The sequence below is a fragment of the Poromitra crassiceps genome, assembly GCF_964638095.1.
Source record: "Poromitra crassiceps genome assembly, chromosome: 4".
Lineage (NCBI taxonomy): Eukaryota > Metazoa > Chordata > Actinopteri > Beryciformes > Melamphaidae > Poromitra > Poromitra crassiceps.
In genome coordinates, this window is record NC_139626.1 from 63,191,792 (window position 1) to 63,214,843 (window position 23,052).

The following is a 23,052-nucleotide window of genomic DNA, read 5'->3' on the forward strand; positions in this document are numbered from 1 at the left end:
ATGTTGGAAAACCATTTGAGCGATGAGTTGTTTTGAAGCGAACGTAGCTGGCCTAAACATCAGACAGCCAGCCACACCTTCAACAGCTCAGCTGTAGATTTGCTCAAGTTCTAGTGTAGATAAGCTAATGGCAGGCGGTAACATTCACTAAAGATCTGCTGGTAGTCAGGAAAGTAAAAAAATATTTTAAAAACTGTCAATAAACTCGTTACAATACCTTTAGCCGGAGAAAGTTATCTGCGCCACACCGAACAAGGAAATGAACCAGGGGAGGAGGCTTCTTCTCTCTCTTCTTTTTTCTAGTTGAAAAAAAACTTCTTGTTGGAGGAAGTGAAACTTCAAAATATGGTTTGAAGGCTGGAACACTTCCTGCTGCTGCTGCTGACATGTTAACCCTTTCAGTGGAGAACATAACAGAGGAGAGGGAGGGCATAGAGAGCAGGGAAGAGCTAGAGGAAGAGACAGAGGGAGACTCCCTCAAAAACTATGGTGGTGGTGATATGGTAAAAACAGTAGGAAATAAGTGAAGGTTTACATTCTGGAGAATTTTTTGATGTGAAAATGGTCAAATTTAAACAGTGGCAGAAAGTATCTGCTAAATTATGTTGGTATAATGTTTGTCTAATGAAGAAATTAATCAGGCTTGTTTCCTGTGATTCTTTAATGTTATTTATTGTATTTGTGGTACTTCAACATTGACTGTACTAATGATGTATGGATCACACCCCGCCAGTGACTGATCTGTGTGTGTGTGTGTGTGTGTGTGGTATTTACACCTGTCAATCAAGCCTTGTCCTTTACTGACTCTGAGGAAGACATTGTCCAAACGTCTGTCTGTGTGTCTGTGTGTGAGAGTGAGAGAGAGAGAGAGAGAGAGAGAGAGAGAGAGAGAAGCGTTGAGTGTGTATGTGGTTTTTAAATGAGGTGAGACTCGGATGTGGAACCAAAGGATCTTTATTTACAAAAAAAGCATCAGACAGCAACAGTCACCACAAACTCTAACTCAGACTCTGGCCTCAAATGATTTAAAAAACAAAGTAAAACAGGAAGTCAGGAAATAACAGGAAGTAAAGGGGTGAAGGAGCCGTGGTTCAGTAGCTCCTCCTCGTCTAGATCAGGTCGGCCACTGCAGACAAAACAAACAAACAAACAAATAATCAATCAATAATGAACAGAGGAAACAGACAGATGGAAGCTGTGAACGTGTCTGGAGACAGGAGGCAGGACTGGAAGGCAGGGATACTCAACTTGCTTTGCCCGGGGGCCACTTTCGTGAAATGATAGAAGGCCAGGGGCCAGTTAATAAACAAACAATATACATTTTTCTGTAGCGGATTGTAGGTTTGTAGGGTGTCAGCCGGAGTTTAGTCTGACAATGTTGTGCACACCGGATAGTTAGTTAGGTTAAGTTAGTTAGGTTAAGTACATACATAAGTGCCTGGGTAGCGAGCAGACGGCGGTATTTGACAATTTAGCTGGAGCTCAGCCAAACTTTATTTCACATTAGTTTGTATTGTAAACTAGATTCTAATTCACAATGAAAACTAACGTGAAATTATTAGAAAATGGTCGGGGGGCCACTGTGCACCCTGTCACGGGCCGCAAGTTGAGTATCATTGCTGTAAGGACTTGTCTTGAGCTGTCAACAACTTTTAGAATTCTACAAATTCTTGTCTGAAAAAAACAACATATCCATGTGGGTGTTGCATAACCTCAAGTCCAATCTGGTAATCCAGTCTATTTTTATTTGAAAAATAGACTTGTCACACCGTCACTTCCTTTTCTGCGTCCGTGCTCCACTGTTTACAGTCTAAATAGCAACTTGCACCGCAACTTTCCAGTAAATTTCCACTGTTGTTGTAAGACGAGTCGACGTCTTCTATGCAGTGTGATTATGCGGTAAGGTTATTTGCAAATAGCCGAAAGGGAAAAGCCGAAAGGGAAAAGGAAAAGGAAAGCGGAAGAGCCACCGTCACTTCCTTTTCCGCGTCCATTTCGGCTATTTGCTAATAACATTAACGCATAAACACACCAGGGATGCAACGATTTTTTTTATTTTTATGTACGATAGGGGTGGGCGATATGACCAAAATCTCATATGCCGATATAGGTCATTTCATATCCCGATAACGATATACATCACGATATAGCATATTTTTTGTAAATTAAATTGATAGTTTATATAAAATGACCACATGGCCATTTATTTATGTAGCAGTTTAACCAGTTAAACTTTTGTCAGTCAAATCCCACAAAGGATACATGCATTCAGAAAACAGATAAGCATGGCTATTCTTAACAACCCAAACAAATGTATAATGAGTTGCAGGGCAGTGCTCTGAAGACCAGTGCGGAGAGACTGTAGAACAGTGATACTCAACCTGCGGCCCGCAGGCCACATGCGGCCCGCGATGGAATTGCAAAAAACAAATAATAACAATAATTACAGTGCACCTGCAAGATACCCGCTGAATAAGTGTCCAAATGTTCATGTCATTCTGGCCAATACTCCACTTCTGTTCTAGCATTTCAGTCTGGAATATGGAATATCTTTCAATAATCTATGATTTAGCTGCTAAATTATCAAATACCGCCGTCTGCTCGCACTACCCAGGCACTTATGTATGTACCTAACTATCCGGTGTGCACAACATTGTCAGACTAAACTCCGACTGACACCCCAAAAGCCTACAATCCGATACTGAAAAATGTATATTGATTGTTTATTAACTGGCCCCTGGCCTCCTATCATTTCACGAAAGTGGCCCCCGTGCAAAGCAAGTTGAGTATCCCTGCTGTAGAAGGCCGAGACGATCAGCCAATAACAGAAGGCCAGCTCGTGGGCATCATGGGTGTGTGTGTGCGTGCGTGTGCGAGTACCGTTCATGGGCATCTCGTCGATCTGGGTGGAGTAGTACTGCTCGATGTCTCTCAGGATGCGGATGTCGTCGTTCTTCACAAAGTTGATGGCCACGCCCTTCCTGCCGTAACGCCCGGACCGACCAATCCTGTGGGAGGGGGGGGGATGATGTTACTTCAGGGGTTCCCAACCTTTTTAGCTTGTGACCCCGCTTTGAAGTCACAAAAATCTAGGGACCTGAGACCTTCAAATTCCAGTAGTAGTGATGTCATTCGTGCACAAATTACATCACCGGTGCACAACTTAATTACTCAAATCAACTCAAAGTAACAGTCAAATTAAATGAACTCTCGCAAAACTGTTTACAGTTTTTGGATCTACTACTGATTTCGTAATGATACAAAACTGGTTGAAAATCAGTTTCCCTTAAACTCAGAATTCTGACTTTAATCTTGGAAGTCTTCTGACTTTATTCTCAGAATCCGGAAGGCGAATGCAATAGTACGAGCGTCGGAGACTGAAAACAAATTGAGAGGCGGACCATATGCGTGTCGATGATTTGATTTGACAATTCTGTCGACTGGCTTTGGCATTGGTCAATCATGACGTGTTCCATCCCCAAATCGAGTGGGATTCAGCGTGTTGTCGTGCTACACGAGTGGGATCCGCGGAGTACCAGGCAGCCACTTGCTTCGTGCGGAGCGAGCGGACAATCCGATGAATGGGTGCTGCCCGCCTGCCTGAAATCTCCGAGGGGAGACCCCTGACTACCACGCTCTCAAGCGCGCGCCTTTTATGCTATTTCTGTAAATACGATATCCCTGGAATGCGCGTTTTAACGAGCCAGTTACATTTCTTTTCATTCTTAGAGATTATAGTTTTTGTTTTTTGTTCATGTTTCATGCAATTGGCCAAGTTAGCAGTTAGTTTATGGGATAGGAATTCTGCCAAATGACAGGCACTAGGCGCCATTTTCTACTTCATTTGGAAGAGAAAATTATCCTGAAATGAAGATTCCCCCTCCCCCCCGATTTTTTTATCCCATTTCTAACCCCCATTAGTGCTAATTTATTTTATCCTGGTTGCTGCTCCCCCCTCTGCCGATCTGGGGAGAGCCGAAAACTGGCTCCATGCTTCCTCTGAGACATGGGCAGTTAGCCAGCCGCTTCTTTTCACCTGACAGGGAAAGCTTCACGACTTCAGGACATAGCACGTGGGAGGATCACGCTATTCCAACGAGTTCCCCTCCCTCCGAACAGGCCCCCCGAACGACCAGAGGAGGAACCACATCAGCAACCAGGATATTGCATGTTTTGGTGAAGGGGGTTCCTATATGAAGGAAACCCCGGGGAGGCATGGGGAGAACATGCAAACTCCACACAGAAAGGCCCTTTTGACGACCCCACCCGGGGGTGGGCACTCGAGGACATGCGGACGGGCACGCATTCCTTCAGCGTTCACAGCGTCCCAGGTGGGAATCGAACCCAGGACGTTCGAGCTGTGAGGCGACAGCGCTTACCACTGCACCACCGTAACCCCGACTGAAATGAAGATTTGATTGACAGCTGCATGTCGTGATATGATTGGTTGAAATGGGGTAGAAATGTGATACTACTAGGTGACGTCAGCAAACTGTAGATTAGTGTTATCAATGAAATCTTGAAAAATGAACTTTTGATGTGAAAAAGTGTGAAAAACTAAAGGAATTAGACTGTTGTGAGTTTTTTTGCATACCCAGGTATTTTAACTAAAAGAAAAGAAGTCATTCTTGGGTTGAGCTCGACTTTAAAGCAGCTACGAGCAAGATTTTCGAATGTTATTAAACAGTATAATTATAATATTGATGCATCACATCTTACCTATAATAGTAGCTGAGACCAAAGCCGTGTGAATCTGAGATTGCTCTCTTGATGATTATAGAGTCTGTGTCTGTCTACTAACCTCGCGTCACCAGGCTCTCTCTCTCTCTATCGGTCTACCGGCGGGCCGGATAAACCCGGAAGTGAAATGAAACGGTTTACGGCAGCTGTCTGCCTTCAACCGTTTCGCTCTGCCTAGCAACAGACCATAAACACGGAGAACGCCATGCAGGGGCTTGCTACTCTCGCAAACATCTCTCGTTATATTCTAACAGTTTGTTTGGAAGTAATTTTGTTATTTTGTGGTTATGGCCGAAGTGGCTGCCGCAAACCGTTTCATTTCACTTCCTGATCTGCCCCGGCCGCAGACAGACTAATCGTCAAGACAACACTGGCCAATTCACTCGGGGTTCAAGCGAGACTACTCGGCGTTGGTCTCGTCTACTATTAGAGGTAAGATGTGATGCATCGATATTAAATTTAGACTCTTCAATAACAATCGAAAATCTCGCTCGTAGCTGCTTTAAACTCAGAACTCAAATACATTTTTCACATGTGGCCCTAATCCTCTTCGGTAGCTTTTAAATTGTGTGGTGTGTAAACATTTTTTTTTTAATCGGGCGACCCCATTTGAATTCCAGGCGACCCCATTTGAGGTCGCTACCCCAAGGTTGGAAACCATTTGAACATACTACATAAAGGACAAAGGTGAGTCTGTTTTTGGCCAAGTAGCTGTGTGTGTGTAGTTGTGGTTGTGTACATGTGTATACAGTATATAGGCTACAGCTCTCTGTTGTTGGGCAGGACATAGTGTGTGTGTGTGTGTGTGTGTGTGTATTTGTGGTTGTGTACATATACAGCTCTCCGTTGTTGGGCAGGCCATAGTGTGTGTGTGTGTGTGTGTGTGTGTGTGTATATTTGTGGTTGTGTACATGTGTATATATACAGCTCTCTGTTGTTGGGCAGGCCATAGTGTGTGTGTGTGTGTGTGTGTGTGTGTATTTGTGGTTGTGTACCTGTGTATATACAGCTCTCTGTTGTTGGGCAGGCCATAGTGTGTGTGTGTGTGTGTGTGTGTGTGTGTGTGTGTGTGTGTGTGTAGTTGTGGTTGTGTACCTGTGTATATACAGCTCTCTGTTGTTGGGCAGGTCATAGTTGATGATGAGGGAAACCTGAGGAACATCCAGACCTCTGGCCCACACATCTGTAGAGATCAACACACGACTGCACACACACACACACACACACACACACACACACACACACACACGATGAGTAATGAGTAACGTTAAATAACAGTAAAGTCAATACTCAAAGCAATGTGTCAGAGAAATCAAATGGTCAAATGCTAATCCTGCTGTATCTGTATCTGGCATTAGTGGTGGCATGTGTAGAGACATGATTTGCGCAATGCAGAAAATGTGGGCGGAATCACGGACTTTGGACTTTATCATCGTCAGATTAATCGATAATGAAAAGAATCGTTAGATGCAGCCCTGATGACTACAGCAGAACCAGGCTGTCTTCAGGTGGTTCTGGTCTACAGGCTTGTGATCTACAGGGTTCTAGGTGTGGTACCTGGCTCCGGATCTGAACTCCTTCATGATGGACTCCCTCTCCTTCTGGGGCATGTCTCCGTGCATGGAGGAGACGGTGAAGTTCGCCTCGCGCATCTTCTCTGTCAGCCAGTCCACCTGGAACAGAAAGTGATCTGCGCTTACAACAGACAACAGGCTCCTACACATTTTCAATCTTTTGTTGTTTTGAAGATGTTGTCTGGTGTTCGGGGTGGTGAATGTCTCCACGATCTGCCTTTCCAGACAGATCGTTAGTATCGTGCTACATGCACCCTGTTCTTGACTGGATGTGATTTTAGTGCAAACCCTCTGTTCTTGACTGGATGTGATTTTGGTGCAAACCCTCTGTTCTTGACTGGATGTGATTTTGGTGCAAACCCTCTATTCTTGACTGGATGTGATGTTGGTGCAGACCCTATGTCAGGGTTCATACACATTTTGACCAATGGATTTAGACTTTTCAATGATTTTTAAACCAAATTTCCATGAACAAACATTTGCTCTGCATATACTGTACATGAAAACGTAACAAGTACGTGTGGCAATAAATTATTTTAACTTGGAGTGCTGTCCTTATCTTTCTTTATCATTTGAACCCTTTAGGATCCAGCACCCAGTTAATATTATTTCCGAGTTGAGCGTGTTCTTTTTGATTTTCAACGTAACAAGTACGACATTGTACATTTATTGATATCACCGTCCGGTGAGAACGTCCGTGTTCGTGAAATGTGTGTGTGTCTCGTTATCTTGTGCAGTCCGCAGTGCAACACGCTGCTCACACTCTGTGTGCTTTTTTGGAGGTGTTGAAATAAGTTGACTGCGCTGCTGTCTTTAGTAGCCACTAGCCACGGCCTTCAGAGAGACTTTACAGGAGGGAGGAGGGACGAGGAAGCAGCACACGCGTACATGAGAGAGAGCCGCCGTACCGTCATTAATCCTAGTTAAAGTGAAAATTGATTGACGATAGTGCTGCACGATTTGGGGGAAAGGTGCAATTAGCGATTATGGTGGACAATATTGCGATTTGCGAGGGTGATTGCGATGTAATAAACAAATGGTATCTAGGGATGTACGGGCATGAGTTTTTGACGGTATGATAACCTTGGACAAAAATACCACGGTTTCACGTATCACAGACTAAAATACATGAAATATGTTACAATTTAAAATATATTAAAACTAAAAAAATAAAACAATTTGAAATAAAATTATCTTTACAAAAAAACATTTGCCTGTCCCAAACATGTAAAAAAAGAAACGCCAGACAAATATAAACTAAACTGTGTTACAGCACATAGAAGATGGCTCAGCAAAGTTGCAAAGTTACCGTAAATTCCGGACTATAAGCCGCACCGGTGTATAAGCCGCACCTTCAAAGTTGACTATTTTTTTCTTATATAAGCCGCACCGGACTATAAGCCGCGGGTGTTTTAATGTTTTTTTTTTTTTTTTTTTTTTTTTTTATGTTTAATTACCATATGTAAGGGTTCATGCACAGAGGGGATTGTAGAGGAAGCTCCCATTTATTAACATTTCAACAAAACAACATAACACAACACCACCTGTGTTGTTTTTTACAGTGCACACAGTGTCATACAGTGTCATACAGTGTGGTGAAAAGAGGGCAAGAGAGGAAATTAAAACTTATTATAGTTACCGTAAATTCCGGACTATAAGACGCACCGGTCTATAAGCCGCGGGACCAAAATTGACTATTTTTTTCTTCTATAAGCCGCACCGGTCTATAAGCCGCGGGTGTTTTGATGTTTAATTACCATATGAAAGGGTTCGTGCACAGAGAGGAATGTCGGGAAAGAGATGGCAGTTTGGGGAAGCTCCCATTTATTAACATTTCAACAAAACAAAACAAAAGTCAGGTCACTAATCCCCAGACAAAATCACACAACAATAGGCTATATGTGCAGCAAACCTGTAACCAGAGAAGTCAAGTCACTAATCCTCGTCTTCCTCTTCTTCCTGCGTACTGAAACCACCAAAGTCCTCATCTTCAGTGTCGGAAACGAACAGGTTCAGGGTGGCTTCGTCAACCACTCTCCTCTCTCCTTCATTGTCACTCAAAACCAACGAACTCCTCTTCGTCACTGTCGGCATCGAACAGCCTCTGAAGCCTCTGACGGCCCTCAGCGCCAGCTGTGGCGGCGTCATCCTCTTCATCCCGCAGCAGTCCAGCGTTTTGGAACCCGTTGGTGATTGTGGATGTTTTCACACTCCTATAATATTCCGTGCTGAGACAGTTCCTCCTGCTGCACCGTCCAACGCCTCACCATTGACTCATCGATGCCCAGGTTACGCGCGGCTGCTCTGTTTCCCTCTTTTAATGCGAGATTGACTGCTTTCAACTTGAAAGCTGCGTCGTGTGAATTTCTGCGTACCTTCCCCATGGTAAGTGAGAGTGTTGCTTCTACTGCTCGTTCTCATGCTGTCGAGAACGAGCAAAGCTTTTTTTTGGTGAAAGAATCCTCCAGGGCGCTTCTTGTTAACAGTCCGAGTGAGTGGCAGGTCGAACGTCAAAGGCACTTCATCCATATTTATGATCTGCTCCGGTTCGATGGAATATTCCTTGATCTTCCTTTGTGTGAATTCGCCGAAGTTTGTGATTTTCTCCTGGTAGTCGGGGGAGGGAGTTGATGGCTGAGTGGCCGTTTGCTTACCGTAATTACCATATGTAAGTGGTCACGCACAGAGGGGATTGTCGGGAAAGAGAATGGCTGTTTGAGGAAGCTCCCATTTACCGTATTACCGTAACATTTCAACAAAACAACATAACACAACACCACCGTTGTTTATTTTTACAGTGCACACAGTGTCCGCGGTGTGGTGAAAAGAGGGCAAGAGAGGAAATTAAAACAGAAGTGGATTTATAGTTAGAAAGAGTGCTAAAAAAGAGAGATTTTATTTGTATTTTTATTTTTTTTTCTGAAAAAATCCATAGATAAGACGCACCGTTATATAAGCCGCAGGGGCCAAAAAACGGGAAAAAAGCCGCGGCTTATAGTCCGGAATTTACGGTATATAGGATTTATAGTTAGAAAGAGTGCTAAAAAAGAGAGATTTTTTTTTTTTTTTTGAAAAAATCCATAGATAAGCCGCACCGTTATATAAGCCGCAGGGGCCAAAAAAGCCCAAAAAACGGGAAAAAAGGTGCGGCTTATAGTCCGGAATTTACGGTAGTTACATGTCTGTCCAGTAATACACCCCGTTTATATCTTTTGTAGCGACAGATGGCCTTAAACGCCACACTCACGTGACGCTTCTTGAGAGAGGTGAGGTAACGTGTATCTGCAGACTTTATCGAGGGACCATGAAGGCATCATGTGACAGGCTAGTTGAAGCCTGGAGGTGCTGCTGCTGGCAGCTGCGACAGTGTTTTGCTGCTATCAACCTTGTTAATCTCGCTATATTCTTCATCACAGCGGGTCATTACCCACTGCGCACTTAATCGTGCGCTAGTTCTGCATAAGCACCTGCCGCTCTCTCCTTATTTTACTGACGTTCTCACTAATCACACGGCTGTTTACATGCGTTTCTGAACGGCTAGTCATTAGCATAGCTTGCTGTTAGCGATTATGGATGTTCTCTCTCTCCCTCTCGGTAAGATGTTATGTAACCGTGCTGCGCATAACATTACTTATTTGCGGGAGTGCATGGGAGAAGTCTCCCGCTAGTGTTGATGCCCAGTGTGATGGCAGAGAAACGTGTGTTTGCTGTTTGCTGTTTAGTTTAGAGGCGGCTCACACACACACACACACACACACTCAAAAAGACGTGAAAAAATAATAATAATCGCACACTTCTGCGGTTATGTAATCGCACGTGCTGACATCGCGATTGCGATTCGATTAATCGTGCCGCACTAATTGCCGGATTTTCTTTTTTTACATCGGCCTAACTAATTAATTATTCAAAGTATAATTCAAAATCAATTGTGCAGCCCTAAAAGAGACAGGCAGAGAGAGAGACAGACAGCCAGTCAGTCAGACAAACAGGCAGAGAGACAGAGACAGAGACAGGCAGACAGACACACAGAGACAGACAGTCAGTCAGACAGACAGTAGGGATGGGCATTGTAAGGGATTTAAATACTCGAGTACTCTCCTTCTGTTATGAAAGAGTACTCGAGTACCCCCCCCCCCCCCCCCCCCCCCGGGGGAACGACACACACACATGAAAGATCCTAAGTTTGGCTATGTTAAGCAGTTACCATTAGCATTCGCCAAATGCCTGTGATGAGAGCAGGGGTGATCTGCTTTGTATGGGGCTGTTCACAGCAACTTCACACACATTACCAATTTTGCATGGAAAAAGCGCTGCCTGGTGCACTTTTTAGTTTTTACAGATTGACTGTGATAAGGTGATCCGGTGTTAGCCGTTAGCCTACCTCAGTAAAAGTAATTCCCAATACATGTCGGTAATCATTCCATACTGCTTCTTGATCACTGTTAAGTAAATCCACTTATTAAAAACTCTGGTGTTCTGCCAAAAAGTGATAACTGCAAACATGATAACTGCAAACAGTAATAATGTTCGCTAACGTTAACCGCAAAAACCACCAACAACATCCGAGTGATGGTCCCCGCCCGTGGTGAAACACGGAACATTTGGCTATGGTAAACAAAGTTACTGTCAGGGGTCCGTTAGTCAAAGTGGTCCGTCCGAGTAAAAAACATCTAACGTTACCATCTTTGCTTGCACATCTATATATAAATTGGCCATGAACGGAAAACAACTGCAATCAAATCTTGTTTATTTTACATCTGCTGAATATAGATTGCGTTAATATACATGGACGTCTGTGTTGCTGGCGATTCGCTAGACGCTGTTAACGTTAGATCGGCCATTTTTATAGGGGAGGGGGGTGGGGCGAGTACCCGGACAGCGGAAACGGTACTCTCGTTACAAACGAGTACTCGAGTACCCGAGTACTCTCCCCCATCCCTAACAGACAGTCAGTCAAACAGGCAGAGACGGAGACAGGCAGACAGACACACAGACAGAGACAGACAGTCAGTCAGACAGACAGACAGTCAGTCAGACAGAGAGACAGACAGGCAGAGAGACAGAAACAGAGACAGACAGGCAGAGAGACAGACAGGCAAAGAGACAGAAACAGAGACAGTCAGTTAGACAGACAGGCAGAGAGACAGACAGGCAGAGAGACAGAAACAGAGACAGTCAGTTAGACAGACAGTCAGTCAGTCAGTCAGACAGACAGACATGTGGTCTCACCTTCCTCTTGGTGTTACAGAAGATGACTGCCTGGGTGATGGTCAGTGTGTCGTACAGATCACACAGTGTGTCAAACTTCCACTCCTCTCTCTCCACCGCCACAAAGAACTGCTTGATGCCCTCCAGAGTCAACTCATCACTGAGAGAGAGAGGGAGAGGGACAGAGAGAGAGGGGAGACAGAGAGAGAGGGGAGACAGATAGAGAGACAGAGAGAGAGGGAGAGAGAGAAAGGGAGAACTCAAACCTCATACACAGGGATGTTTTATTGCAGGGGTATTCAATTAAAATCCAAAGAGGTCCACTTAGAGAAAATGTACTTGAGCAAAGGTCCGGAACATCGCAACGTCTAACTTTTATGATGATTCAGTGCCATATATTGTATATTGAAGTAGCCTAATAGTTCTATCAACGTCTGCATGTAGTCAACAACTGACTGTTATATCAAATAAAGTAATTCAGTATTTCAACAATCTTTATTTTCAGAAAAAATATATTTTCAAATAAAAAAAGTATTTTCAGTTTTCACGTTCAACTGGTATTACGTGTTTTAATAATAAATACATTATATTTTCTCTTTCAAGTAAAATAAGGGCTGCATTGAAAAATAAAAATACATAGAGAGCTTAATTTTAGAAAAAGGAAATAAAAAGTGTACCATGAGTTCAGTTCATCTTCTTTTAGTTAACTGCACTTTTTAACAGTCTCAACCAAAACTATCTGAGCACATTTGAACAATTCCCCCACTTTCTCTTGTTCAATGAGAGAAGTGTGCCCTGCTGGCAGAATCATCCTGATAAGATAACGTTATCTCACAGTGATAGCAGTGGGCGGGAGTACTTGCCTTGACAGACAACTCCTTCAGCCAATCAGCATCACCACATGCAGTCCAAAATAATCCATCCATCGTAGAAGAGCGACGAAAACATATGTTTGGCCGATAAACTCCGCTGGTGCATCATAGTGTTCGTGTTAATTGTTGTTATTGAGCCTATTTCTGCAAGAACTGCACTTATGGCTGTTTATCTCATTGCTTTTTCTGGAAACGGGAGCAGCCATTACTTTTCTAAGCAGCAGCTTGAGCAGCACCCCTGATTGGCTGAGTAGCATCACATGGGTTGCCAGTGGCGACCCGGATTGGCTGAGTAGCATCACATGCGATTATCAGTGCATGCGATTGGTCTGTGGCTGGTGAACTCGTACCATGAAGTCTAGAAACGCTGCACCGGTTAAAATCGAGACGCTCCGTCAATCTTTAATAATCCTCAATGATTTATATATATATAGTCTGGGTCCGGACCCGGACCGCGGTCTGCCATTTGGTGATGTCTGGCCTATTGGCTGTCACTTGATATAATCAAAAGTAATGTATTCATCTAATCATCGATTTGGAAACCCCTATGTTGAGGTGTGTTTTTAGACAGATACATTATCAAATGTTGCACACTATATTACAGCTATTTAAAAGAAATATGTTTTTTGTATGTTTTCCCCTCATTTGGGAAGGTGGTCCTTAGATTTCTTTTAATAATCAAAAGTGAGCCTCAAGTTACAAAAGGTTCAGAGTTGCTGCTATTAGATTCTAGATATACAGATTCTAGATTGGTTAGACTCTGGATTGACCTGCTAATAAATAGACTCTTTTAAATCTACTAAAACCTTTCTATAGATCCGGTATCATGTGACGATCCTGGAGAGAGAGAGAGAGAGAGAGAAAGAGAGAGAGAGAGACTGACCGTTTGACCAGGATGCGGATGGGGTCGGTCATGAACTTGTTGGTCATCTCCAGTATCTCGTGGGGCAGCGTCGCACTGATCAGACACACCTGGGTGGCTGGGGGCAGGTAGCGGTACACATCGTAGATCTGCTCCTTGAAGCCTGAGCACAACAACAACAACACACTTAGCATTAAAGCTAATGGGTTGTATGCCTCAACAAGTCAAGTCTACATCCATGTCTGTCCAGACTCTACTGACCTAAATGCTTCCAAGCTTCAATCGATGCCATGGTAATAATCCATGTCCAAATCAGTATTCGAATGCGTCAGTTTTCCCCCCGTTACATTTCTTTTTAAATAGTAACCCAACATTATTAACAATGTGCACAGGGCTGTACAGTGCCACAGTTTTGCTTGCATATGCTATTAAATATTCAGTGCTAAGATAAATATGTATCCACTGGCACGGGTGCTAGTGAGTTGCAAGTGTAACGTTGCGTTAAAGCGATCTCTCTTCTTAATTCAACAAAAAGAACCGTTAAGAATACCGTTGACGTACCGGATCAATAGAGCTCAACAGACACGTGACTTTTCGTGACGTAATTTGCCCCGGAAGTAAGTTCCACGCCCATTTTCTCCAAAGACATTTCGATAAATCCAAATATAACGAGTTTTAAGGCTCGTAAGTTTCAAGCCAACAAGTCTTCCAGAGAATCACGAGTTACCATAAAACATTCGGTTTAAACGACAACAAAAAATAACAACAGGATTTTCCCGTTATTTTATTCTGTGAGAATCTGCAGTCTGCTCTATCAGCTGATTTCTACGTTCTGCTGTGGATTAAAACACAAAATACAATCAGAACTCTGTCTCAACACGTCTCTCTCTCTCTCTACAGTGTAGAGAAGCTCGCTTCATATAGTCTATAATGTCTAGGTCTATAATGCATTATAGACATCATAGACATGGGCGTCATAGAAAGTTACAGATGACTCCTTAACCCTGTCAGGCCCAAGAAGATTGGAGGTTGTGTCGTTCATAGCCAGATACGGGACCTAAAACACATTTACTATCCAATACCATTGTGAGGCTAAACAACAGGACCCACTGACGATGTAAATGTGGTCTAAAAAGATGTGAAATAAAATAAATTACAGATCATCATTATTATTATTATTTAAGATAGCTAAAAGTGATGTAATTTTGTAACCAAGGGTTGTACAGGGGCTCTAAATCCTTCCTGGAAGGACAGGAAGTGTCTCTCCTCACCTTTGTTGAGCATCTCGTCAGCTTCGTCCAGCACCAGCATCTTGATGGCTCTCGTCCTCAGACTCCTGCGACGAATCATGTCTGAGGAAACACAAACAACTCAGCTTCCTATTGGCTGCCTCAGTCACACAAACAACTCAGCTTCCTATTGGCTGCCTCAGTCACACAAACAACTCAGCTTCCTATTGGCTGCCTCAGTCACACATACCGCTTTCAGACAGACACGGTTCTGGTTCTTCAGTTTTTTAAGTTTATTAATTATTTGGTCTGGCGTTCGAATGAACCCAGCCTTGGCCATCTCTTCCGCAAGTTCGGCATACGACTTGCTCTTTCTTGTACTGCTTTCTAGCTTTTCTTGAGATTCAGTAGATGAACACGCCGGCCGGTTCAAATTTGGGTTCGGGAACCGGAACGGAGCCCTGCCGGTGTGAAAGTCCTAACAAAAAACTCAGCTTCCTATTGGCTGCCTCAGTCACATGACACTTTCCCCAAAACAAAGTGCCCTTGCAGAGTGCAGCTTACGCGGCCCCTCCCCCTGGCTGCATGCCTACCTAGACTAGAGCACAGCAGAGAGGAGCTGTCCCTGACTGTGTTTACAACCATGTGTGTGATACTGTGTGATAATGGATGAAGCAGGAGAACGCAAGGACCCCCCTGAACTTTCCCCCATCTAAAAAGATGACGTCGGCTATATGGGAATATTTCGACTATTGTAAAAACAGAAATGGTCCGCAATACCGTGGTATTTTTGTCCAAGGTTATCATGCCGTCAAAAACTCATACCGCTGCATCCCCAGTGCCATGCATTAGGGTAGAATGGGTGCCATGCTTTAGAATAGTGGGGGAGGAGAACAGGAAAGGGAGGAGGTGGGGAGGGAGGAGGTGGGGAGGGAGCAGGGGGAATGTGAGAGAGGAGAGAGCAGCAAAGTGATGAGGTGGGGAGGGAGCAGGGGGAGGAGAGAGAAGGGAAGGGGAGGAGGTGGACTGCTGGAATAACACAGTGTAAGCTCTGGACATTGAGGTGATACATACAACCATGGATCTACCTATATTATACAACGTCGGTCAAAACAGTTCATTATTTTTAATCGGTTACATTCTTAACGGCAGTTAACCGACTACCGGTTAATCATTAACATCCCTAGTCTCTACTGAGATGGATAGATAGATAGATAGATAGATAGATAGATAGATAGATAGATAGATAGATAGATAGATAGATAGATAGATAGATGTGTGACTCACCGAACACCCGGCCGGGCGTCCCGGCCACCACGTGCTGGCCGTAGTCCAGCTTCCTGATGTCCTCGCCCACATTGGTCCCCCCGATGCACGAGTGACACTGAACACTCATGTAGTCCCCCAGAGCCAGGAGCACCTACACACAGACACACACGCAAATGCACACAAAACACATATAACCTAACCAACCAGAACAGACACAGCTCAGTAAATGAGTAAGTGAGGCATGTGATTGGCTGGTTGAGGCGTGTGATTGGCTGGGTGAGGCGTGTGATTGGCTGGTGAGGCGTGTGGGTGGGGCTACCTTCTGGATCTGTCCGGCCAGCTCTCTGGTCGGGGCGAGGATCAACGCCTGGGTCTCCCTCACCTGCAGACATGACAGCAGCTCAGAGGGGGAGTGTGTGTGTGTGGATTGTGTGTAAGCCACAGTATTTCCAAAGTCAAATGCTTGAAATGAGCTTGAGTCAAATATAAACTCAAATCAAACTGATCATGTATAATTTTCTTTCCAAATCCTTTGTCTTTCCATCAAGACAGATGATAATAATAAAATAAGATAGTTTGGATTTGTTTGTTTGCTGCAGAATTCAGTTTGTGTTATTTCAGAGTTTTTGGTCTTTGTTGTTATTGTAAAATGTGGAAAATAGTCAAAGTAAAGAGAAATGTGGTGTGTTCAGACTAGGGATGCACCGATATGAAAATTTTGGCCGATGTCGATAACCGATATTAACATTGCTGTTATGGCCGATAACCGATATTTACCGATGTCGATATGATCTGTATAAAACCACATTTTTATGATCGTCACATTTTGTACATACTGAAAAACACATGTTAACACTGAATTTGAAAAAGTTATGCATTTCTTTATTTGCAAAGCCTTTGGAAAAGCCCATAAATCATAGATTTACTGCATTATTTCATATCAATGTGAAGAATTTGGCTGATAATGATAACCGATATTAACATTGCAACATCTGACCGATACCGATATGACCGATATGTTAAAAAATGACTAACATCGGCCGATACCGATATGATTGCCGATATATCGTGCATCCCTAGTCCAGACTGTTGTTGGACAGTCTAGCTACTGTAGCTCCTCATTGGATGGCCGGGAGGACGTGGAGGAGAGTGACAAAATGCAATCTGAGATAAGAATAGGAAGATGCTTAAGAACTGTAGTTCAGCTTACAGTTGATATATTCCGATATTCGGTCTACTGTTCCATGGGCCATCTCTGCTTCGTTCGGCAAGCTAAGCTAACGTAGCTATGGGTCTATGAACGTCAATAGCGTGCCAAAGACACACCCTCTCCCTCTCCATGGGATTTCATTCGCCATTCATTTCTCCATAGACCTTGTGCAAAATGCTTCTAAAAGTTGTCTTACTTGGTCAAACCAAGCAATTCAACTATACTTAGAATCAGGGGAGACCATATGACTTTTGACTTTTTTTTCGGGTGGGCGAATTTCAACGAAAAGTCGACTTTGGCCCAGTGAATTTCAAATAGCGTTTTTGTTAGAAATGCTCGTCCCTAGTAAACTCACCTGGATGTCCAGACATTAAACAGGTAAACTCACCTGGATGTCCAGACATTAAACAGGTAAACTCACCTGGATGTCCAGACATTAAACAGGTAAACTCACCTGGATGTCCAGACATTAAACAGGTAAACTCACCTGGATGTCCAGACATTAAACAGGTAAACTCACCTGGATGTCCTGACATTAAACAGGTAAACTCACCTGGATGTCCAGACATTAAACAGGTAAACTCACCTGGATGTCCTGACATTAAACAGGTAAACTCACCTGGATGTCCAGACATTAAACAGGTAAACTCACCTGGATGTCCAGACATTAAACAGGTAAACTCACCTGGATGTCCAGACATTAAACAGGTAAACTCACCTGGATGTCCAGACATTAAACAGGTAAACTCACCTGGATGTCCAGACATTAAACAGGTAAACTCACCTGGATGTCCAGACATTAAACAGGTAAACTCACCTGGATGTCCAGACATTAAACAGGTAAACTCACCTGGATGTCCAGACATTAAACAGGTAAACTCACCTGGATGTCCAGACATTAAACAGGTAAACTCACCTGGATGTCCAGACATTAAACAGGTAAACTCACCTGGATGTCCAGACATTAAACAGGTAAACTCACCTGGATGTCCAGACATTAAACAGGTAAACTCACCTGGATGTCCAGACATTAAACAGGTAAACTCACCTGGATGTCCAGACATTAAACAGGTAAACTCACCTGGATGTCCAGACATTAAACAGGTAAACTCACCTGGATGTCCAGACATTAAACAGGTAAACTCACCTGGATGTCGAGACACTGCAGCACAGAGACGCAGAACGTGGCAGTCTTTCCTGTTCCAGACTGAGACCTGCACACACAGAGAGACAGCTAAGACACTGTGTGTGTGTGTGTGTGTGTGTGTGTGTGTGTGTGTGTGTGTGTGTGTGTGAGAGAGAGAAAGAAGCAGCTCAGAGAACCCTCTGCTAAACATGAGCTGTGGATCATAACCCTAGAATCAGGACAAACTATCCCCACAGTTACTCTGCTAGACATGACTCAATAAACCACTTCATCGCTGCCTAAACATGGGGAGAAGCTCTGGCGTGGTTTTGGGGGCAGTGCTGCTGCCTACTGGAGAGGAAAGGTACAGAACAGGCTACAATCCTCTGGATCAAATTAGATGTTTTGAATGCATTTATTCCTCTAGTATTCTTCTCGGAGATGGACTTTGCAGCGGGAATATGTCTAGGCTATAGCCTATTTGTTCAGCACGTCATACATCATTCTGGGCAAGCTTGGGACGCATCACACATCGTTATTGAAACACAGACAACATGCACGCCCCTATCTGCATTTGTGGACACAAATATGAGCCAATATTTCGTCAACATTGCCTTGATGAGACAATGCAGCTTAAAACGTGTTGGCATGGGGAATAGCCTAAACTCAGTCATGGAGATATCAAAGTTGAAATGCTAGTATCGTGACAAAGGATGTAACGATAACCGGTTTTAATGATAACCGCGATAATTCCACTTCAAATTTTCATTATCATTAAAACCGTGGTACCGTGATTACCATGTTACCATGATTACAGTGCTTTGAAAAACATGGTAAATACTGTCCATCATCAACCAACCGGCAACCGTCTCCCAGATGCCTTGGAGAAATGATTTCAGTGAGTGTATCAATCCTTTTTTGGTCTGAGTTTTCAATATAAAACTTAGTGAAATGATTTCTGTGAGTCTCTCAGTACTTTTTGAACATTTTCAGCACATTTTAACAAACCGTGATAATACGATAACGGTGATCATTTTGGTCACGATAATCATGATGTGAAATGTTCATACCGTTACATCTCTAATCGTGACAACGCTATCAACGAGTACTCGTGCCCATCCCTAGAAGAGAGGAGAGGAAAGGAGGAGCGGAGATGAGAGGAGAGCTTACTGAGCGATGACGTCTCTGCCTTTGATGATCTGTTTGATGGCTCTCTGCTGGATGGCCGACGGCTTCTCAAAGCCTGAGGAGGAAAAACATCAGAGGTCAGAAGTGTGCCTGCAGCATGGAGTGTGTTACAGCTTCAGAGGACTATTCTTTCTGTGTGTTTCTTACTGTTTCCAGTGAAAAGAATCTAGTGTGACTGTGAACTCTGTCCTTTTAGAACATCACGGACGGGGACGCAGAATGGACCCTCCATAACCTCCATCCTGACTCCAGTGGGAAGAGACCCACCACCCCTATTACTATTATTAGTCCTGTTTTCATTACAGTTGATACAGTTACTGCTGTTGTAAATGTGCATCATTACATCAGAAATCCCCGGTCTCATATTTCAGCTCAAAATCTGCCGATTCCGATTGATCGGAGCAGAGCACCCCTAACTACGAGTGAGAGAAAGCCTGGTGACGTAAGGTTAAGTGAGAGGGGGGCTGGGTAGGCTTGCCGCGGTAGTCGGTGTTATCGGCGCAGCTCGGCGTAGGGGGCGTGCAGCTCCTCGAAAATGTGACTCCGCGGCGTCAACTCCTTGTTGTGAGGAATGAGGAAATGCCATTTCCTCATTTAACAGTGCTTGTCCCTCATCTAGCAAAGCCTTCTGCAGGCTCACCGGAATGAGTTTTGAAATGGAGGGACAATAAAATGTCCCCCCACCGACATGATTGCAAGTTCTTGGTAAACGACACGATAACGTTTTGGACGTGTATCGCGCCAAGTTAACGTTCGAGTATGCACAGTCTCGCTGTCGCCGCCATTCGGCGAGAGGGCGCCAAGTCGAGGTTGTGCAGAACCATGCCGGGCGCTTGAGTGTCCAAGTAATTGTGTGTACGCTACACAGCAGCAGCATCTTGTCTCTATGAACCTACAGAATGGACGGTTAAAGCATAAGACTCTTGCTTACTTTAAAACTTTTATTATCAACATACATAACGGAACGTTCGCTCTAGTCTAGCTGCTGTGATCATGAGGATATCCGACTGGTGTCTCACTGTTGTTGTTTTTTTACCTTTATTTTTACGGTGTCACCAGTAACACCGGTGTGGTCACGTGTTTATTACCCGGGGGGAAAATGTCCACACCGTGGCATCCCCTAGGGCTGGGGCAGCATGGTGAGGTGTGTCTGTGTGTGTGTGTGTGTGGCTGTTGTTGGAGGCGGAGAATGACTCAAAGGGTTGGAATTGGGGGGTTAGATCACCATATGATTCCCGAGCACGGCGCACGCTGCCGCTCACCCAGGGGATGGGTTAAATGCGGAGAACAAATTTCACACATTGTGTGACAATCAGTGGGACTTTACCTTTACCTTGATGAACACTTTATAAGAAGGTGACAGACAGGGTTAAGTGGTTCATTTGAAATACAAGGACGAAGCACTTCAAGGAGGACCTTGTGTGGACCGACCCTGATTACTATTACTACTTATGATCTTACTTATTATAGTTGTTGATGGTATTGTGTTATTACTAATAACACAATACCATCAACAACTAGATGCACAAGACCTCAAGATGCACAGTAGTGGCAGTAGTACTGCCACTACTGTGCATCTCTCTCTCTCTCAACCTAACCGCTCATGGCAGATGAACGCCCTCCAAGAGTCTGGTCTGCTCATGGTTTTCTTCCCCGTTAAAGGGGTATTTTTGTGTGCTGCTCTTGTTGGGAAATTGTTGAGTCTAAAACAAAGAGTCTGGTCTTTTACCTGCTGTATTTGTAAAGTGCTTGAGATGACTTATGATTTGGCGATATATAAATATAAAATTGATCGAAATGATCACTGCCAACAGCGTTTACATTCACTCTGCAACCATGCTGCAAACGAACTAGGGATGCACGATATATCGGCAATCATATCGGTATCGGCCAGTATCGGCCGATTTTTTAACATATCGGTCATATCGGTATCGGTCAGATGTTGCAATGTTAATATCGGTTATCATTATCAGCCAAATTCTTCACATTGATATGAAATAATGCAGTAAATCTATGATTTATGGGCTTTTCCAAAGGCTTTGCAAATAAAGAAATGCATAACTTTTTCAAATTCAGTGTTAACATGTGTTTTTCAGTATGTACAAAATGTGATGATCATAAAAAATGTGGTTTTATACAGATCATATCGACATCGGTAAATATCGGTTATCGACCATAACAGCAATGTTAATATCGGTTATCGGCATCGGCCAAAATTTTCATATCGGTGCATCCCTAAAACGAACCATTACTTTCATTGTTGTTTTATTTTCTCCCCACGGGGTCCAGTACAGCCTGTGCACTATATACCTCTGCCTCCAGTACACAACACAACACTTCAATACCATGTACAACTACTAGAAGCGATCCATCTGTGTTTACTGCCGTGCCATCCTGCTCAAACACACACCAGTGTTACTTTGATACCAAACTACATGTTGCTGCCAAAACCTAACTCTGTAACGTTACGTTAACATAGCGTTAAGTCCGATTTAATGCAATATTTTTCGTGTAATGGAGTAACGTTGTGTTTACGTTACATTGTTTCATTTCTACTTTTATTTGAGTCAACGATCCCAGTACTTCTTCCACCGCTGCCGATTAAGCAAGGCCAAGCTAGCCAGGTTAAACCTGCAGCTAACGTTAGCTTAGCATAACATCTCGCCACAACTACGCTTAGCTAGCTAAAGGCACGCTGTGGTGGATCTAACAAAACGTATAAACTACACGGCAGGGCAGATGACGTACAGCTAAATAAAAGGTTTATGTCGTGATTTTAAACGTCCACAGTACACCAGTAAACAGTTCGCTTTAGCATGGTGCGCTAACAGAACAGTAAACAGTTAGCGTTTAGCATGGCGAGCTCTCCATGGAGGCCTCGCGCAGCCTGGACGTACCGTAGGCGTAGATGCCGCGCAGCAGGTCCTCGCGCAGGCCCATGGTGTCGAAGGTGGGCGTGACGTCAACCTCCTCGCTGGTCTCAAACTCCACCTTGGTCATGTCCTCCTCCTTCAGGAGGCGCTTCTGCCGAGCAGCAGCCACGGACACAGACATCTCTGTCTGGTGGTTAAAGCTCCGTTTAGCTGTGGAAATATCTCTGAACACGACCTGCTCCTAGCAGAGAGAGAAAAGACCGCCGCAGCACGTGTCGCGTGGATGACGTGTGAAGCCAGCGACGTAGCGTAGCATTTTCTTCTTCTTCTCTTGGTTTCCGGCAGATTAGGCACCGTTTAGTGCATTGCTGCCTCACATTGGTGTAGATACGTCATTACACCTTCGCCCTACGTTACCATGATGTTACTATTCATTGGCTGTAGATAAATTATTATACAGTCGTCTGCAGTGTTGGGCAAGTTACTGAAAATTGATAATTAGTTACAGTTACTAGTTAATTCTCTCAAAAAATTATTGAATTACTTTAAAGTTACTCGTTACTTCAAAGTAATTAGTTAGTAGGGAAAGTAGCTAACTTTTGCGTTATTTTTAAAAGTCTGCTTTGATTGTTATTAATGCAGTGTGGCCTTGAACACTCACTTATTGGGGAGGCTTTTATAGCCTATCAAGGTCATTAGCCTCTGGGGCTCTGGCTGCAGCTGCAGCTCTCTCCCCGGACTAGGTCTGAGGATCAGAAACCGGATAATCCTGAAGTGAAGGATTCAGGAAATTGTCCGTTATTTTCATGTCCTAAAGTAACGAGTAACTAGCCCAGTTACTATTGTAGTAACCGTAGCCTAACTGAGTTACTAAATTTGAAAAGTAATTAGATTACTAGTT

General features: G+C 43.8%; 1 protein-coding gene across 1 annotated transcript; it reads right to left on the reverse strand.

Annotated features, from left to right (window-relative positions):
• Positions 1-936: 936 nt before the first annotated feature.
• On the reverse strand, positions 937-22,427 carry LOC310774665 (eukaryotic initiation factor 4A-III). The gene is made up of 12 exons (XM_083634772.1): positions 22,176-22,427; positions 19,261-19,333; positions 18,112-18,178; positions 16,074-16,136; positions 15,773-15,905; positions 14,528-14,608; positions 13,278-13,419; positions 11,544-11,682; positions 6,298-6,413; positions 5,836-5,943; positions 2,881-3,008; positions 937-1,126 (listed from the first exon to the last, which is right to left on the reverse strand). Exons 1-12 carry the CDS (start codon positions 22,330-22,332, stop codon positions 1,110-1,112), a joined length of 1,224 nt encoding a protein of 407 aa, XP_083490898.1. The 5' UTR covers positions 22,333-22,427; the 3' UTR covers positions 937-1,109.
• Between the last annotated feature and the right edge of the window lie 625 nt (positions 22,428-23,052).

What these genes read in the sequence shown, in the direction of transcription:
- LOC310774665 (XM_083634772.1), bottom strand. Translation starts at nt 22,332, where the DNA reads ATGTCTGTGTCCGTGGCTGCTGCTCGGCAGAAGCGCCTCCTGAAGGAG. An exon ending in GACGCCCGGCCGGGTGTTCG is followed by an intron (nt 14,609 to 15,772) that starts GTGAGTCACACA and finishes GTGTTTCCTCAG; the next exon opens with ACATGATTCGTCGCAGGAGT. An exon ending in AGAGAGCTGTATATACACAG is followed by an intron (nt 3,009 to 5,835) that starts GTACACAACCAC and finishes CCCCTCCCACAG; the next exon opens with GATTGGTCGGTCCGGGCGTT.